Source organism: Melopsittacus undulatus, chromosome Z, assembly GCF_012275295.1.
Source record: "Melopsittacus undulatus isolate bMelUnd1 chromosome Z, bMelUnd1.mat.Z, whole genome shotgun sequence".
NCBI classification, from domain to species: Eukaryota; Metazoa; Chordata; class Aves; order Psittaciformes; family Psittaculidae; genus Melopsittacus; species Melopsittacus undulatus.
In genome coordinates, this window is record NC_047557.1 from 98346838 (window position 1) to 98364177 (window position 17340).

Genomic DNA, 17340 nt, shown 5'->3' on the forward strand with positions numbered 1-17340 from the left:
TTGGATGTTATAACTGTATTTCTCCCAATACTCTTGAGGGAACTGAGGGAAACCATTCATTTTGGAAAAAAAAAGTCTTGCATTTATGACAGTGTAGGAGAAGGTCAAAAAATGTTCAACAAATATTTTGAAGTTGAAAACCAGACATTTTCACTTGTCCTTTTATTTTTGAGTACTGGGAGTTGGTTCCAGATTTTTTAATGTTTCAAGGTGATAGCACTGTGCATGTGTTTCATACTGAGACTCAAGCTATTCTGTGAAAAATTGTTTTCAGCAAGCTCATTTTCAGTTTTAGCTTAGCAGGGCAGAAGACAGATGTTCAGTGTTACACTAAGTTCAGTTTTGTGGTGCAGTAATAATTGCTTTGTACTATAACTCTGTGAAATATAAAAAAAGATAGGTGGAAGGTTGCACTTTCTTTGATAATGATCACACTTTTGGGAAATTAAACATGTATTCTATTCCTTACTGTTACCAGACATCCCAACAGAAGACCACTATCTGTTGTAAGAAATATGATTTTAATTTTTTTCTCTAGTGTCTTTTGCCACATCAGTGTTTTCCTGTGTTAAAAAATGACTTTGTCCCATGCAACTGCATGTGAAATGTTATAAGTGTGTTTAAACATTTCTTATTTTTTTCCTTTTTTTAAGAGAAAACCATACTTTCAGCCATTTAAATGCTTCATGAAGTCATTACAGCTGGTAAATAGGATAAACCTGTTTATTTCATTATGTAATAAATAACTAAAATGTTTGGTATAAGCAGATATTTGAAGAGGTTATTGTTTTAATGCATCTTATGTTTCAGTAATTCCATACCTTGCAGTATAACCAGCTCAGAACTCTGACTTACAATGTCTCTTCTTTATGCCTCTTTCACCAGTAAGGGAGTGCTATTGAATGGCTCATTTGCATTACTCTGTGCCCTGTAAAATGAATTTATTATGCAGCTTCTCTAAATAGGCTAACCAGTTGTAATCTCATTCCAGTGGTGAATGGGTTTCAGCAAAATATGATTACTTTTTTCATAATGTCTAAAATAAACAAAAAGCAACCTTGGAGCCCAATCTGCTCTTCTGATTGAGGAGCTAAATTTGTTAAAGGGGTTACTAATAACAAATAGTAGGTATTTACTTGTTAAATGATTGAGTAATTTAAAATATTACTTTGGTTTCTGTTATTAATCGTTCAAATACTTAATGAATCAGGTTGATAGTTATTGTCTGGATTACAAAAATCTGGACAGTATTCAGATATGTCTATGTAGATGAAGCAATAAGTTTCTCTTGCACTCTGAGCCATATGGGTGCAAGCCATCTTAAGCCTGGAAGCTGTCTTCTGTCAGTATACCCAGTCTCAGCTAATAAGCTCTACTGAATGGGAAGGTTAAAATTGGGGTCCGCGCTGGAAGATGTCTGTCACTAGTGAGCAGGGTTAGTTCACATCTGGTCAGAAAGGGCATAGATTTGGCAATGCATGAAGGTTTGCATCTGTGTTTGTATTTCATAAAGATTAATCCTGACACTGTTTGCTAAAGCTGCTTAACATTGTTGTAGCTAAATGGAAGTAATACCTCCATTGAAGTAAAATTTTTCAGCTCATGTTGTATGTTAGTTAATTTTGGAATGATTGTGATCCATCAGTATGACAAGACTTTAAAAAGAAAAAGTGGATTTTTAGGGAGCATTAGACAACATATTTTGGGCTTAAGGAAATATTATTGTCATTTACCACACCCTGGAGAATGTTTATCTGGATTTTTTTTCTGCATTTTGCACATATGCAAACTTAAGCAGACACAATGAAAGGCTGCTGAGATGATCAAAGAAATGTATCCTTACAGAAGGAGATTGAAAGGGCTTGGTTTGTCTAGCCTAATAAGTTGAAGATTTAGAGAGGAGAAAGGTTAATTAAGTAATGAGACAAGCCTTGTACTAGAATAAATGGCTGTAAATTGACCATGAACAAAATGACCATTAGATTAAGGATCTAGAGTTGTGGAATGCAGGAAGAATTATTCATGGTCAGGACCAAATGATCCAGCTGGGAGACACTAAGTTGTGCCTGCTTATGACACCAGGGGTGGGATTTTCTTTCAGGTCTGTATAAGGCTTTCATGGGTTCCCAAGTCAGGAACTCTAAGCCAGCTCAGGTTTGAATGGGTGGAAGATGTATTAGATGCATTAGATGTATTACAGTTTATCAATGAACTTAATTTTATGGTAACCAGATTGTAGTGCAGACTATGCTGGTCTTGCACCCAACCATGCTTTTGCTACTATGCTGTTCTGCAGGCACTGGCTTTCACAGGGTGACCCAGTGACTTCATTCAGGGAGCAGATGTGGCTGGAAGAACATGAAAAGTGATTAGTTTCCAGGCAGGTGAGTGCCTGGGGAGAGACAAATCTTCACAGTTCTGGTTTTAAACAGCAGTGACATGGAAGTGCTCCCATATTTTCCAGTCCAGTTATCATATTATCCTGCACCCTTAGCAGTGTGGGCTCCAGAGTTACTCTAGGCTCTGAACAGACCCTCAAGTCGTACCTGAACAACCTGATAGTGCCTCTTCCAGAGATCTTGAATTTCAGAAGGAAAGTAGCTGTCTGTCCAGACACAAGTGCTGGCAAATTGCTTCTTGAATAACTTAACAGGATTTCCAGTGTCATGAAAAAGCCACTCTTTTTACTGAATATGTGACAAAATTCTTATAGTAAACACATTTACAGGGAAAGTGCTCAAAAAATGAAAGCTCCTGTTCTAGTCTCACAAAAGAGTTTGTCATATTTTGTTTCCACTTAATGGATGCCTACCACAGTCACACCACTTAGTGACAGGAGAACTGAATTCATCTGGACCAATAAGGTTATTCTAATTTGCATTTTCATAGCCCACTCTTCAGTACTCCAAGCGTGACTTTCACTTTTAGGACAGAGCTGTGTGGTAAATGGATATGTAGGCCCTTTAAAAGAATATTTATCATCCTTGAAGAATCTTAGTGCCAAATCTTAATAGCATTTCTTACAAAAATGACTGGAATTCACTATCAGATGTTGAGGTAGAGCTGTAGAGATTGTGAATACTTTTTTTGTGAACCTCTTTCCTGATAAAAAGGAGAGAGGTTAAAATCTAAAACAGTTAAAACTTTCCATCGAAAATGAAAATAATTGAATAAAAAGTCCTCAAATTGTAGTACCCTGGAAATCAAATTATTGCATTTTGTGTTTTACTTAATTTCGACATTTTGATAGATAAATAATTCAATATAACTTTATGCAATGTTAGAATACCTTAGGTGATTATGCCAATCAGAGGATAAATTATTCAAGCTTCTGAGGCTTTTTTTTTCTGTTCTAATTGAAGAATACAGAAGACAAGGAGAACTTCAAATCCAGTCTGTATGTGATTTGATGAAACAATTTCCTTAGGACCTGCTGACACTGTAATTGGAGTTTGAATAATACAAAATCAGAACCTTATTTAAAGCAGTGCTCTTTTTATTCTGTTAAGTGTCTGTTTGTTAATTTCATTTAAATAACTCATTTAAATCTTTAGTAGAAACCTAAAATCAGTGAATAGCTCTCACTGACTTCAATGAAAGCAATATTTCATCACCCCTCTGTAAATACTTGTGGTTGTGTGCTGCTTATTTCTTGTTTTTCTTCTCTAATGGCTCCCTCCCTACATGCTTTTGTGGGTCTATTGTTGCAACACCTGAAGATAGAAAGAGATTTTAAGATTCAAAGATCTTGATCTCCATGATAAAAATATTTTGTCATGTGCAATTAAATTCAGTGTTGGCATTTCTCATTATTCTGATTCATTTGTTTCCCTCTCATTTCTGTGTTTAGGATCACTGTTATTTTGTATGAAAATATGAAGTTTTTGTATGCAAAAAGCAAATTCCTGGTTCTCATGTTTCCAGATAAAAGCTCAGAAGCATTAATTTTCAATACTCACTTCCAAGTAAATGAGTTGAATAAAAAAGAAACGCCAAAACCGTACTTTCAAGAAAAACCTTACAAAACCCAACTCACCAAAAACTCTGAACAAAAAACCCCACAAAGACAAATAAACCCTTAATTTCTCAAGAAGTGGCTCCTGAGGTTTGAACCCTTAAGATTATTGATGTTATTAAAAACAAGTGTGATTTCTATTTTGACTCTTCTTTTGTGGGGTTTTCTGTTGGCTTTTTTACCTTTCAGATTGCTCTCCTAAAGTCACAGGTAGAATGTGGTCCTACAGAATATTGCCTTATGGAATGAGATCTGTTTGCGTTTATTGTGTGTAAAATTCATGTCTGGGCAGATGAATTTCACAGGTGTTTGCACAATTTACATCTCTGAGTAAATAAAGCCTTGCACAAGGATGAATTTCACACCATAAGAATGGGTGCAGAATGCAGTTAATATCCTAAAGCTTGCAGTTTTATGACAGTTGATCTCATACAGCTAGGAGTAATGAAGATGTGGGAGGTTTTTACAATAAAAAGTGGGGAAATTAATTTCCAGAATGAGGATGTGGCCAACCAAACAACCTGAATGTCATTGCTTTATGTACAGTGATTGGACAAGTCAAAAAGGACTTGAAGATTTTGGAATTCTTTGGAAAGTAACTTCAGAAGATAACTTTCAGTCACTAGCAGAGGAGCTAGAAGAGCCTAGGATTTTGAGATGTGATAATACTTGAAGGCAGTTTAACATCAGGGGATTTATGAATTTCCTCTGCAGTATGGTATAAAATGGCCATCCTCATTTGCTTTCCAATCCGTGTTCAATGTGAGCAGCTTTCAGTGTAAATGTTGAGGTCAGTCAGGGTCACCAGCATGTGTGAGCTGTTTTATTAACTAAGAAAACCCAGTGGTGTTCCATAGGCTTCATAATTCATCAGAAGCATAGTTCTAGCCCAGTGACCAAACTTGCAGATACGTTAACTGAACTTGTGACATTTCCTCATAGTGACTGGCAATAAAGTCTGAAAGACAAGTGGTCAGGATATTAAAAATGAGTCTTTGCTCTGTACCTATCTGAAAAGCAGTAGGTTAGGCAAGATTTGATTCTGCTTGTCAGTGGATGTAGGATCTATAGGTCTGGGTAATGAGGACTCCCTGATTTGCTTTCAGACTTCCACTCGTTTAGATTTTCACGAGTGAGCTAATGATTGCTGCACAATAGTCATTCTTTCAAGAATGTCTCTTTTACTAGTGGGTGAAGGATCATTTTGTACAACTTGCTGAGTACTTACTTGACATGTGAACAATATTTATATATTCTGGATTCTATATACGCGAAGTATAAACTTTATTTTCAGTGTATTAAGCTGATGTCTTTCTTTAAAAAGCTATTGGCCCATAAACCCTTTTCTAATAGCCAAAATTATGAAAACTACATACTGCTTAAATTCAGAATGTATTCTGCTTTGGACAATATTCTCTTTGCTTTGAACACATATCTGCTTGGCTTTTTTTCAAAGTATATTTAAAGACATTTTTTTTTCCCAAAGTGAAAAAATGAAACAGAAATTATTTTAATGAGATATATTAACTTCAACAGAAGTAGTTTCTTCATAAGAAAAATAAATTAAAAGAATGATTGGGCTTTTAAAAGATAATTAATTAAAAACTCTGTGTGATGACAAATTTAACATCTTGTCTGACACATTGAGAAAAAGAAAGTGCCTGGAATTGCACAAGTAGAATTAAATGTTCCATTTCACAGCAAGGCCAAGCCTGAGTCTTGTAATTATTTCAAAGGGAGTAAAGGTCATTTTCTATTTGCTACATCTGTATTATGTGAGGCTTCTGTACCAGGCTTATAGAAGCTAACTCATGACCCATTTAGATTGCCCAGATTTCAAAGTCAACTTGTACTGTCACAGATCTGACAAAGTAGACATATTCCCTCTTTAAGTACTCACATACATAATGTCCAAGGCAGGCTTTTTATTTATAGCTCCATAAGACAAGAGTTTCAACTTTAAGCTGCCAGTAGCTGGGAGATCAGAACATGATTTGTCTCTTACTTGCTGTGTTAATCCTTTAGGGGAAGCGTTGTTTGTAATTAGATTCCAGCATCTATTTCTTGGGCTGTTTTTCTGGTGGGAGCTTGTTATATAACTTTGCAGCAGTTGTTGCTTGCATTTTGAGATCAGAAGAATTTTTCTTCTGCTGTGATTGTATTTTAATGCATATTCATTCAGTAACACCATGAGTCAGACAGTACCTTAAAAATACACCTGTGTACAGAAAGTGTGTGCAGAAAATGCACATGTAGCTATCTTTCTGGGCATGTGACAATTTAAATGCATATAAGGCTATATAGCCTTTTTTATGATCAGTAATCAAGCTTTATGAACAATATTGAGTCTGGGCTCTGAATATTCACATTTGCAGATGGTGCATATTTAAAGACCAAAGGTGACATGTTCATTTTTCATCTCCTGTAGAGCTCAGAACTTCCAATAAAATCAATAATTCCAATGAATAATAATTCCAATAAAGTCAATAATTAAATAAGGGATTAGGCACTGTGCTTTTAAGCCTCTGTAAGAAAGGCAGCAGTTATGTGGCTATATTGAAGTGAATAGTAGTCAAGTGTATTGTACTTTGCTTGATGTATTACTTCAAGTCTTCCTCTTCTTTCTTGCTAATCCTTCAAGGGGGCAAGCATAGAGCAGGTCAGGATGGGAGGCAGATGTGTCCGTATGCCAAATTTGGCTACCACCAGCTTAATGAATGTGAATTACTCTGCCTGCTTCTCACAGTTTGCTAACAGTTATAGGCAAGCTTTTATGGCAAAAGTCATTGACATGAAACAAATTATCCAGCAGCTGGTTTTAATAAGAACTAATGCAGACTAGGTGCGGTATTGCTGGTTTTGGTTTTTATAAAGGGGATCACATAAGACTCATAGTGAGTGAAGTGCATGAAAGGACAGAGCAGATAATGAATTGCTCTGATTTAGCAAATGGACTGTGAGTAGTGGTTAAGAGGCAAACATACAGATGTTAACATTTTGCAGGATGTCTCTGTAGGATCAGCACCAGCATACCTAAACGATAATGTAGTGGAAATAGTCGTGTGGGATGCTGCTATTGGGCATCCCAAGAAGTGAGAGAGTGGATTGTGAGCTGGGAAATGAGAAAGGAGCTTTCAGCATCTACCTGCATGGTATAGAGGAGAAATTGTCCTCACCTTAGAGCTCGAGAGCTCTTTACATTTTTAAAACTGTAATTGTGTTGAGGATGTCTTGAGTAAACAGACCCATCCGTGCAGGGCCACTTAAATTTTAGAGCAAAAGTAATTTGGAACCCCTGTGTTTGACCATTTTTTCCTTGGTTGCTATGTGTGCTTTCTCTACTTGATTTGTCTTCAGCTGTCCGACAAGCAGGGGTTGGCTATGAAGACTTTGAAATCAGAGTGCTCTGTACACCACCTGAATGTCAGGATTTTGAAAACATCTTTGGAGGTTCTGAAGCAGAAAGTACTTTTCAAAATGTGGTTACACATATATAGGTTGAAAAATACAGATTTAGCTTTTCCTGCTCTTGAACTTGCCTCCTTATGCCTCTCTCTTTAACCTTTTAAACTTAATGATTTTTTTTTCTTGCTGCTTCTTTCTTGGACATTCTTACCCCCATGTTCTCATTTAAAAGCTGATGAGAAAAAAAGGCTTTCAGGTTGTTGTCTCTATTCAGGGACAGAGCATAAACTTTCAGAGACAGATTAGCATCGTACCTGTTTCCAACCAGCTTTATTTTGCTTTGAATCTTACTCCTTTGCTATAGTGTTCCTGTGGTGGTAGGGAACTTTGATCATGTACTAACATTAACACAAACTGCATTCAACTTTAACCTTCAGATCCACCTCTACTATGATTTTTTTCCCACACACATCTCATTTTCAGTCTTCCCTGGGTGTAAACAAGCTTCTGATTACAGGTAAAATGGGCAAACTGTGGTTCAGATAGTTAAAAAAAAACAGTTTACATTTGTTAGCAAAAAAAGTTGGTTTATAGAGAAAACTACTGTGATGTGAATGAATAATTCCTTCTCTAACTTGGTGATTATCTTTCTGAAACTAAGTTTGCCCACTCTTACCTGTTTAAACTTAAAAGTTCTTAATTCAAGTGACATTACATCCTATGTTTTCACTAAAATAAATGTTATCCTTTATCGGTAATCTGAACTGAACCTTAAAGATACTATTTTGCAATTTCTGTGCCAGCCCACATACATAAAAGCAAACCTTACATAAATAAATGGTAAGCAAGATCTGAAGAGGATGTTTTGTAGGGATGGAGCACAATGTTTTCTTTCATAATTACGAAGCCTACATGATGGATGAACGAGTAGATGCTAAATTCCATTTCCTTTTTCTTTTTCCCTTAGGTTCTGCTGCTTGCATGTGCAGATTTAGAATGCATCCCTGGATTCAAGCAAAAGGCTTTTTATATTGAAGAACCATTTCAATTCACAGAGGACCAACCAGTTCTGAAACGTAAGTTATTTTCATATGTTATTATCGTGCAGAAATAATAATTTCTTATTTATTGATATCACTCCTGCCATTTATCAGAAAGCTGGTTCTGTACATAAGATTTTGAATATTGCCATGATTCTGTCAGGGTTCACCTGCATTAATCCTATATCTCTATAGAGTTTTGTCCATGTATTAGGGGTGGCAAAATACTATATGTAATGCACTAGGATAATATGAATATTATAACAACTTATGACCATCCACTTAAAGTAAATTTACACTGAATTTTTTTATAGACTTTCTTTTAATCTGGAAGTCAGAGCTTTCCTATAAACATTTCACTATTAATTAATCTCTGAAACTCAGATATAGAAACTTGCATCTTAAAACTTTAATTCAAGGTGGTGCAAAACAAAGTCTTTACATGAGGTTCAGAGACTGGATAAAGCTTGTGATCATCAATGACAGCAAATTGTTACTAAATGTATTGTACACCTATTCAGTAATATTTCCAATGACCAGGTGTCACATTAAAAAATCCAGTCTTGTGCTGTAAACTCAAATCATTAAACTGAAGGAGGTTTAAGATAACACCAGGACTTTCCTTTCAGTCCTTGTCTTAACTCATTTGAATACTTCGGTGTTACAACTTGTTCTTTCAGTTCTTTTGTGCTGGGACTTCAAGACTGTCAGAATAAGCTAGTATCTTACCTAATGGTCAATGACTTTGAAGACTTAGATACCGAGTACTCTAATTTTTTGTAACTTTCAAACACACCAGTATTTTTACATGTGATACCTATTATTAATAGTTTCTTTCTTATGCTTGGTTGCTTGGTGTTGAAACACAAATTCTTCTAGGTATGCAGCATGAGACAGTAATGCCTGGCTACATACAATCTGCATACGGTATTCAGGTTCTACTATGTGGTGTCATAGCAATATCAATCTAATGTGCACATTTTCCAGCAGGTATTACTGCTATATATTGCTATATTCTCCCTATTACGCATGTTTGTATGGAAGCATAATTTGTGCATGCTCATTTAAAAAACAAACCCAAACTTAAGTGGTCAAGATGTCAAAATCAGTTGCCAGGGTCTATTGAAATGGCTGTGTTAAAGTTGCTCAGGTGCTAAAATAAACCCTGAGGACAATATTTTTAGTCTAAACATTTTGATAAATTATTTAGTCTGAGTTGCTTTTCTAGAGGAAATTTAGATCACAAGTGTTCACAGAGATACAAGATTTGTTGTTCAGTTTGGAAGAGAGATTTCAAATTTCTGATCTCTTTAAGCACTTTTGTTTACTTTGAAATGCTTATTTTAAAGAGTTGATGATCACATTTTGGATACTTTGGAACTTTGAGGCTGTAGCATGGACAGATCTGCTACTGATTTGTGCCTGTCCTCCCAAACACCTACAGGATGACTTGGTTAAGCCAAAGTTGACTGGACTGCTCTGTGGTGACCCAGCAAATGGCATTGACATGAAAGTAGCACAATAAATAAGATGCCGTCATTAATGTAAGGAGGAGGAAAAAGCAGGAGATTTAGAAATACCTGGAAACAATCTTCAGAATTAAATTATTTTAATAAGCAAACTCTAGATTGGACTAATATGTAATGTTTGACAAAGGCAGGTTGTCGATGCATGATTCTGGTTAATTCAATCTCTTGTAAACAGTATGTCCTTCATGCAGCAGCATTAAACCTCTGCAGTTTCTTCATTTTATCTGTCAACAGAATTGATATTTTTAATTGTCTGTTTGAATACACTTGGCATGCTTTTGCATCTTTTTATACCCATTACCCAAAACTGATGTAATTTAGCAATTGCATTGCAATGTGGGACTTACCAGGGCTGTGTAAATTAATAGAGTGAATACGCAGAGCAGTCCTATAGCAGGGATTATTTTAGTAGTCTTCAATAAGCCAAGGAGATCCTTATTTTTTTTTTTTTAAGTGCAATAAGTCTTTCTTCTTTAAATCTTCAATTAAATGCAGGACATTCTGTACGTTTAATTGCTAGTACCTCCATTGTAATTAAGTATAGGTTATGGTTTATTCTTATGTATTTATTACTTTTACAAATGCAATGTTAAATATATTTTATGTTTAGTGATGGGAAGAAGAAAAGCCCAAACTGAGGTTACAGAATCTTATTCTCATTTGTTTCACTTATCAAAACCTACTTCTAAGTTTGTTACTACAATTACCTCAGTACCCAGACTATTTTATTTTCTTGTTTTCATTTAGTTTTTCTAAATCTGAATTTTTATTTTTTCCCCCATCAGATTCCTTTATCTCCTTATAACTTGTGCTTTCTATGACCACAAACAAAATCAGACATTGCTTTCCTGCTTCTGGTCTAACCATGTCTTTTCCGTCAGAGCAAATTATTTTAAACCAGATGTTCCCTTGATGTGATGGGAGAGAATTCAGAGTCATTTCCTGAAAATGCATCATGATTGTTTTAACCGTGAATTGTGTTATTGGATTTTTCTTTCCTATAACATTTTTGGTTTAGACCTGGGACCCTCTTTATAATTAACTAGAAAGGATCATAAAGACTGCCACATTTTTGATAAAGTGGCAGTTGACAGCATTTAATTACAGCTTTTACACCTTTCTGAAACATTTGTGGCCATGAAATGGTTCCCCATCAGAAATCGCGTTGTTGTCAAGGCTGACAGCTCACTGATAGTGACAATGCTCTGTCATGCCAGGCTGATAGAAAGTTCCTAATCAGACTCATCAAATGTGGAAATGTAATTGTGTTACATTAATCATGTTTATACTTAACATACATAAGTCTTGTCTTTTGGGGGTATTTTTAATTGACAATGAATCAAATAGTGCACTTGAAAAATTGAGGCAATTAACATAAAAGCGTTAGGCAACGTGTTGTGCATGCTAAGCTGGGGAATACATTGCTAGTGATTTAAATGTCAAAACAGAGGAAGTTTTGACCCTTACTCAAAGCTTTAATTTGGATGTTAATTAATGTCTGACCTCCTGTTTCTTATGTGATAGATTGCATGTTTCAGAGCTCGGGCTTCTTCAAGATCAGGGTTTTGTCTGTCTGCGTTTGCATACTTTTTTTATTGTGTGAATTTTAACAAATACTTTTTTGTTCAACCATGTTGAAAATCTTTTTTTTTTTTTTTACCCATATGATGGGAAATATATTAGTCTGCTTATCGTTAATGCTTAAAAGTATTTCTTCTGTTTTCTAGCCAAGCTGCAGCTTCTGACAAGGTTTCTTTTGTTCAAACCGAATAAAGCCCATGGTATGATCAGAGAAGACCATTCCTACTATTACAATATCATGTGTGTACATGGATCACAGCTGAAATCACGTTCAAGTCAAAACATTTCCTATTGATTCTCAGATGATGTCATGGTAGATTTGGGATTTATCACATCCATACTTCCCACTGATAACCATGCTATTGAATGTGCCAACAGCTTTTTTCTGTGACTGTTTCATGCTCTCAATATTATTGCTGTTACTCTCCTGTTTACTCTGATCCATACACTTGATTCACACACTTTTGATCTCACATGCTTGGTATATCTTCCCCCCTTCACTACTTCACCTTGTGTAAAGCCAGTGTGGCAGCCACATTCACCATATTACAATATGCAAAGCTCTCTACAGAATTTTAACATGAGGTTTCACATATAAACACGTATTCAACACTGAGTCTTAACTCTCAGTGCTGAAGACTGCAGATTTAGGGTAATTGGAACTACAGGTGATAGTTGCAGCTTGCAAAAGGGCATGTTCAAAGAAGGTGAGGTTTTTGAATTAGTGATTTCTTGCAGGGAAAACTGTCTAAAAAGGCCTTCGGATAGTAGCTAGATAGCTATGGCTTTTCACCAATTAAGGTGCACATAACTGTAGTTCATCCTTGTTGAAACATAATTATGGCTTTTCAAAATAAAGTAGTCTTTAATACATATTCAATTCTACAAACATCTTAAAATTGCTTTCATTTCACATAAGTCACTATGCTAAGAAATGTTCTCTGAAAACGCTGAAAAATTACTTAGTTTCTGTGTTTGGCATGTGGTAGCAGGTTCTACAGAAATGTCTCAACTTCTCTACCCAGATAGCTGAATGCTTTTTATATTCTATATGTTAATGTGCATATATCAATGTACAGAATTTGAATACCAGAGCTTCAGTTCTGACACTTATATGCAGGATTAAGACTAGGCATCCAGGGCTCCTATGACATGTGGACAGAAATACTGGTCAGGATTTAGAATCATAGAAACATAGAATAGTTAAGGTTGGAAAGGACCTCAAGATCATCTAGTTCCAACCCCCCTGCCATGGGCAGTGACACCTTGCACTAAACCATGTCACCCGAGGCTTCATCCAACCTGGACTTGAACACTGCCAGGGATGGAGCATTCACAACCTCCCTGGGCAACCCATTCCAGTACCTCACCACCCTTACAGTAAAGAATTTCTTCCTTATATCCAGTCTAAACCTCCGCTGTTTAAATTTTAACCCATTACCCCTTGCCCTATCACTACAGTCCCTGATGAATAGTCCCTCCCCAGCATCACTGTAGGCCCCCTTCAGACACTGGAAGGCTGCTATGAGGTCTCCATGCAGCCTTCTCCAGGGTGAACAGCACCAGCTTTCTCAGCTTTTTTTCCTCCTGGAGGTGCTCCAGCCCCTGATCATCCTCGTGGCCTCCTCTGCACTTGTTCCAACAGTTCCATGTCCTTTTTATGTTGAGGACACCAGAACTGCACACAATGCTCCAAGTGAGGTCTCACAAGAACAGAGTAGAGGGGCAGGATCACCTCCTTAGACCTGCTGGTCACGCTTCTTTTGATGCAGCCCAGGATACTGTTGCTTTCTGGGCTGTGAGCACACACTGAAGCCGGCTCATGTTCATTTTCTCATCAACCAACACCCTCAAGTCCTTCTCCTTGGGCTGCTCTGAATCTTTTCTCTGCCCAACCTGTAGCTGTGCCTAGGATTGCTCCCACCCAGGTGTAGGACCTTGCACTTGTCATGGTTAAACTTCATGAGGTTGGCATCAGCCCACCTCACAAGCGTGTCCAGGTCCCTCTGAATGGCATTCCTTCTCTCCAGCATATCAACCAAACCACAGAGCTTGGTGTCATGGGCAAACTTGCTGAGAGTGCACTCGATCCTACTGTCCATGTCACCAACAAAGATATTGAACAAGATCAGTCCCAACACCAATCCCTGGGGGACATCATTCATTGCTGGTCTCCAGCAGGACATTGAACTGTTGACCACAACAATTCGTGTGCCGCCATCCAGACAGTTCTTTATCCATCGAGTGCTCCACCTATCAAATTGATGTCTCTCCAATTTAGAGACAAGGATGTCATGTGGGACAGTGTCGAATGCTTTGCACAAGTCCAGGTAGATGACGTCAACTGCTCCACCCCTGTCCATCAATTCCGTAGCCCCATGATAGAAGACCACGAAATAGGTCAGGCAGGATTTCCCCCTAGTAAAGCCATGCTGGCTGTCACCAAGCACCTTGCTGTTTTTCATGTGTCTTAGCATGCCTTCCAGGAGAATCTGCTCCCAGATTTTGCCAGGCACAGAGGTGAGACTGACTGGTCTGTAATCCCCTGAGTCATCCATTTTCCCCTTTCTGAAAATGGGGGTTATATTTCTCTTTTTCCAGTCATTGGGAACTTCACCTGACTGCCATGATTTTTCAAATATGATGGCCAGTGGCTTTGCAACTTCATTCGCCAGCTCCTTCAGGACCCGCGGATGGATTTCATCAGGTCACATGGACTTGTGTACATTCAGGTTCTTAAGATGGTCTCGAACCAGATCCTCTCCTACAGTGGACGCAAGGTCTAGGTTTTCACAGTCCCTGCGTCCGCCTTCCAAGAGTTGGGTGGTACAGTCAGAGCCTTTGCCAGTGAAGACAGTGGCAAAGAAGCCATTCAGAACCTCAGCCTTCTCCAAACCCTGTGTAGCCAGTTCTCCCAATAGCTTCTGGAAGAGGCCTACGTTGTCCCTAGTCTGTTTTTTTAGCCACTACATGCCTATAGAATCCTTTCCTGTTATCTTTAACATCCCTAGCCAAGTTTATCTGTAACTGGGCCTTAGCTTTCCTAACCCGGTCCCTAGCTTCCTGACGAAGCCAGACATTAGGGATATCTCCTAATCACATTGCTCTCATTTAAATGGCTCTAGGAAGCCAAATGTGAGTTACTGAAATTCCAGGAAATGCCTGGAGGCATGCAAACTGGTTGTAAAATTTTTGAAGTACATTTTGGAAGTGGCACATCGGGAACTTTACATGCTCGTGGAGGCAGAGTGAGAAGGATCTTCAAAGAGAAGATCCTTCTGCATTTAAGTATTCAAGGTATTGCTTCTTAGTTGGAGTTTGATATCTAACTCTTACACAGAGGGACAAAGCTGCTTGCTTGTGTATTGCAAATGTGTTGTGACTACGTAACGTGGAACATCTCATATGTGTCTCTGAATAGATGTACGCAGATGGATGTTGCAACATAACAGAATATTATATCATCTGTTAAACTGCTTTCACACATGATTAAAAGAAAACAGGAAAAAATTGTGCTTGAGTGCCAGGTGGTCAGACAGTTGCTTTCCAAACAGTGTGTGTCAGCTTATTAACAGGACCTGAGGGGAAATGAGTTAAAAAAAGATTGTTTGATTTTTATGCATATGCATTTAATTAAACTAGTTTTGGAAAAGGCAGGGCATTACAGTGAACAATTGGAAAGAATTGTTTAGTCTCTAAAAACATCTCCAGAGCTAAGTCAGAATCTCTCAGGGATGTAGTCAGCCCTTGTAGAGTAATGGGGGAAAAGCTACATGACTTGGTGAAATCTTCTCCTGACAATATAATTCCAAGGTGGAGGAAACAAAGATCTAAACTCTGGAAGTGCCTTGTCTGTGTTGTTAAGGAAAGCCATGGAACCCTGGTTTAAAAAGTGGGTGAGGATCTTTGTGGTGACAGTGAATGCTGAGGTGAAGGGTTAGTCTGGATTTAGGAAAACAAAAGTAGCAGATTACATGGTTTGAGATTTGATTTGTTTCTGGAGACTTTCCAAGAGCCATAATATTTTGCAGATAATACTTTTTGAAATATGTACAGGCTTTGGTTGGCTGAAGCACACCAGCTGTTCTTTTAATAGTCTAAATCAATGACCAACTGGTCAGTATTAGTAGGATGGGTCCCTTGCTCAGTGCAGTGCAAACCCGGTATTAATGATGTCCTCAGGTGTTTCCTTGGAAAACTCTGTTTCCAGCTGGCAACTCCAAAACAAAAAAGATCAGATTAAGCTATTACTCCTTAACTGATTAACAATGGAAGCCAAGAAGCAACCACGTTCTCTGCAGGTGTATAGATATGTTGGAAGGTTGTAGGAAGATGTGTGTTTAGCTTTGTCACACTCATCAAGCAAATAGTCTGACACACTTATGGCTGACACAATTTAATAGGGTCATCTTTCTGAGGAAACGAGGGGCAGGGGCATATGACTTCTGGTTATAGTTTAGAGCTGGGCTCATGCTGAAGAATCTTCGACATCAGGCCAGCCTTGTCAGGAGGAAGCTGCTGTTCATATCTGACAAACAGATGCACTACAGATTACTAAATGCTGAGATGTTAATGCATTTCTGTAGTACGTATCTTTGTATTTTCACAGACTGCTTTTCTGACAGATCTTTTAATTTGAGGATTTCAGGAAAACACCATTCAAAAGAATCATGGCTAGCTAAACTTCTCCATTACATTTCAAAGTGCAGTGTAGACATTTAGCATGAATTAATGGGAGTATGTGAGGTTAAATCTTCCTTTAAACACAGAATCTCATTTAAGTTAATGATATCTTAAAGCTTGCAAGTATTCTTGAAAATAAATGTAGATGTAGTTCATAATTAATTCCTAGCTTTTAGGTTTTCTCTCTGCTAATCCAAATCAAATTATAACTTTTCTAATGTAATTATGCTTATGCTTCAACTTGCAGATTTTCTTTCCCTTTGCTTATTTAAAGCAGTTTTTCCTGGGCAGAGCAATCTGTATGCATCAGCCATGGTATGCTTTAATGGACACATATCCTTTTTACATAGCTTTTTTTGTGGCATGTGATCTCTCAGTCTTGCTTTGGGAATAAGTAATGCCAGTAGTAAACTCATGAAGTCATTCAGAAATTTATTAGATTAGGGCTTTTTTTTGTTTCTAGCTGGAGGCTAGTGTTCCTGGTTTTGTCTTATGCCCCTGTTCCGCTTATCCATCCAAATTCTTTCCTCTAGTAAAGCTAAAGAAGTAATTTTTTATGGATTGATTCTAAAAAGCCTGGTCATTTCAGAACAACTGTGCATATTAGTATGCCTTGTACCTCCTGCTTCTTCTTGGTTAGACAACTGTAACAGTAGATAGTAGAGGAAGTGCATGTCATGTTCCATGATATGAATACTAACTAAAATGTTCGTGTTGTTTTTTTAACCCCTGAAAAAATACCAAACCTCGTGAGTGGCAGGATTTGCTGAAATAAGAAATAGCCTAAAGAAAGCCTGCCTGAAAGGGATTAACTTTAACAAAAATCTGGTTTCTGTACCAAGTAATTATTTTTAAACGTCATTAAAATAAAATTGGGAGCCCTGGAAAGGCCTAAAACATGATTTCTATAGCAATCTGGGATGTTGTTTTTTTAGAAAGAAACTCCATTTTCAGTGCTAGCTTTGATTTGTTTCCTTTCTTTAAAGAAAAAGTTAAAAATGAAAATCAGTGTAACCTTCTCTCTCGGCTGTAGAGAGAACTGAAGCAGAGCTGAAAGGCCTTTAAAGAAGGCAGCAAAGCAGAGGTA

At 37.4% G+C, this 17340-nt stretch overlaps 1 protein-coding gene across 1 annotated transcript in view; it reads left to right on the plus strand.

The window, feature by feature from the left end:
• CDH13 (cadherin 13) overlaps window positions 1–17340 on the plus strand; it is a 510139-nt gene that overhangs the window by 82521 nt on the left and 410278 nt on the right. The window contains exon 2 of the mRNA XM_031051836.2: window positions 8388–8496. Within this exon, the coding sequence (XP_030907696.1) occupies window positions 8388–8496 (109 nt within the window). The remainder of the gene's footprint in view (window positions 1–8387; window positions 8497–17340) is intronic.